The sequence below is a fragment of the Schistocerca serialis genome, chromosome 8, assembly GCF_023864345.2.
Source record: "Schistocerca serialis cubense isolate TAMUIC-IGC-003099 chromosome 8, iqSchSeri2.2, whole genome shotgun sequence".
Classification (NCBI taxonomy): Eukaryota; Metazoa; Arthropoda; class Insecta; order Orthoptera; family Acrididae; genus Schistocerca; species Schistocerca serialis.
The window spans coordinates 622,360,242-622,361,329 of NC_064645.1; the positions used below are offsets into that span (position 1 = coordinate 622,360,242).

A 1,088-nucleotide genomic window follows, 5' to 3' on the forward strand; every position below is an offset into this window, starting at 1 on the left:
CTTATTAGAACACAGAACTGCTTTATTATCTATGCCTCGAAGTGAAGACATTACGATCTATGACTAAGGAATGACGTCATTGTTCAAAGCCGACGGGTTGTATCCCCTGCTGCACTAGGCCCAAGATTTTTTCCATCGATATTAGTATTCTGACGCACTGTCGGACTCTCTTTTCTTTAAAGTAATCTTTACTCTGATAAAATATTCCGTGAGTAACGTAAATAGTCTCTGGTCAAAGACGTTGTTCCGAAGTCGTTATCTCAATTAAAATTCGTAGAGCTGGTACATTTTCGTAAAGAAACATACAGCCAAACTCGTGATTCCTCATATGCAGTCATGACTGAGGAGGTGAAAACAAAAGAGAAGAAACCACGTATTGAAGTAAAAGAGATATCCACCCCGGAGGAGCTAGCGACACTGCTGGAAGAGGCAGGCGATAAGCTGGTGGTGGTCGACTTCTTCGCCGACTGGTGTGGCCCCTGCAAGATCATATCCCCACGTGTCACGGACCTCGCTAATGCCCACGATGACGTCATCTTCATCAAGGTTAACGTCGACGAGTGCGACGAAATCGTCAAGAGGTACGGGATAAGTAGCATCCCAACGTTCGTGTTCATAAAGGCTGGCGAGAAGTTGGACTCCCTCATTGGAGCCAACTACGAGTTGTTAACGAAAAAGGTGGTAAAGCATAAAACCCCTCCACCTACGGAGGAACTTTCCACATAGTAAAAGCTCTGCACTAACTAAGTTTACTTGCTGTCTGGCACACTGAGTTGAAATATGATGTGCTAAGTTTGAATAACGTTGTCCTTGTAACTACCTTTTCGTACTGTTTTACGTGTATGTAACGTCCCGTCTCAAGTGTGTAGAAGTGAAAAGAAGAGTGGGCCTTGGTCGTGTTTTTTTGAATTCTTGTTGCGCCGGCTTAAAAAATAGTCGTTAGTGGTGATCTACAATTTACTGAGAACGATATCACAAGAAATAGCAGCTTGACGTCCCACTATTTTAGTGAACTATTTTTTATTCGGCTGCAAGCTCTTAAAGTTGCATTTGTCGTGGTATGTTGGCACATGATTACACCGGAAAGG

General features: G+C 43.3%; 1 protein-coding gene across 1 annotated transcript; it reads left to right on the top strand.

Moving 5' to 3' along the window:
* Positions 1–336: 336 nt before the first annotated feature.
* Positions 337–726, top strand: LOC126417167 (thioredoxin-2-like). The gene has a single exon (XM_050085065.1). It carries the CDS (start codon positions 337–339, stop codon positions 724–726), a length of 390 nt encoding a protein of 129 aa, XP_049941022.1.
* Positions 727–1,088: the final 362 nt, after the last annotated feature.

Coding starts and splice junctions, on each gene's coding strand:
- LOC126417167 (XM_050085065.1), top strand. CDS start 337: ATGACTGAGGAGGTGAAAACAAAAGAGAAGAAACCACGTATTGAAGTA.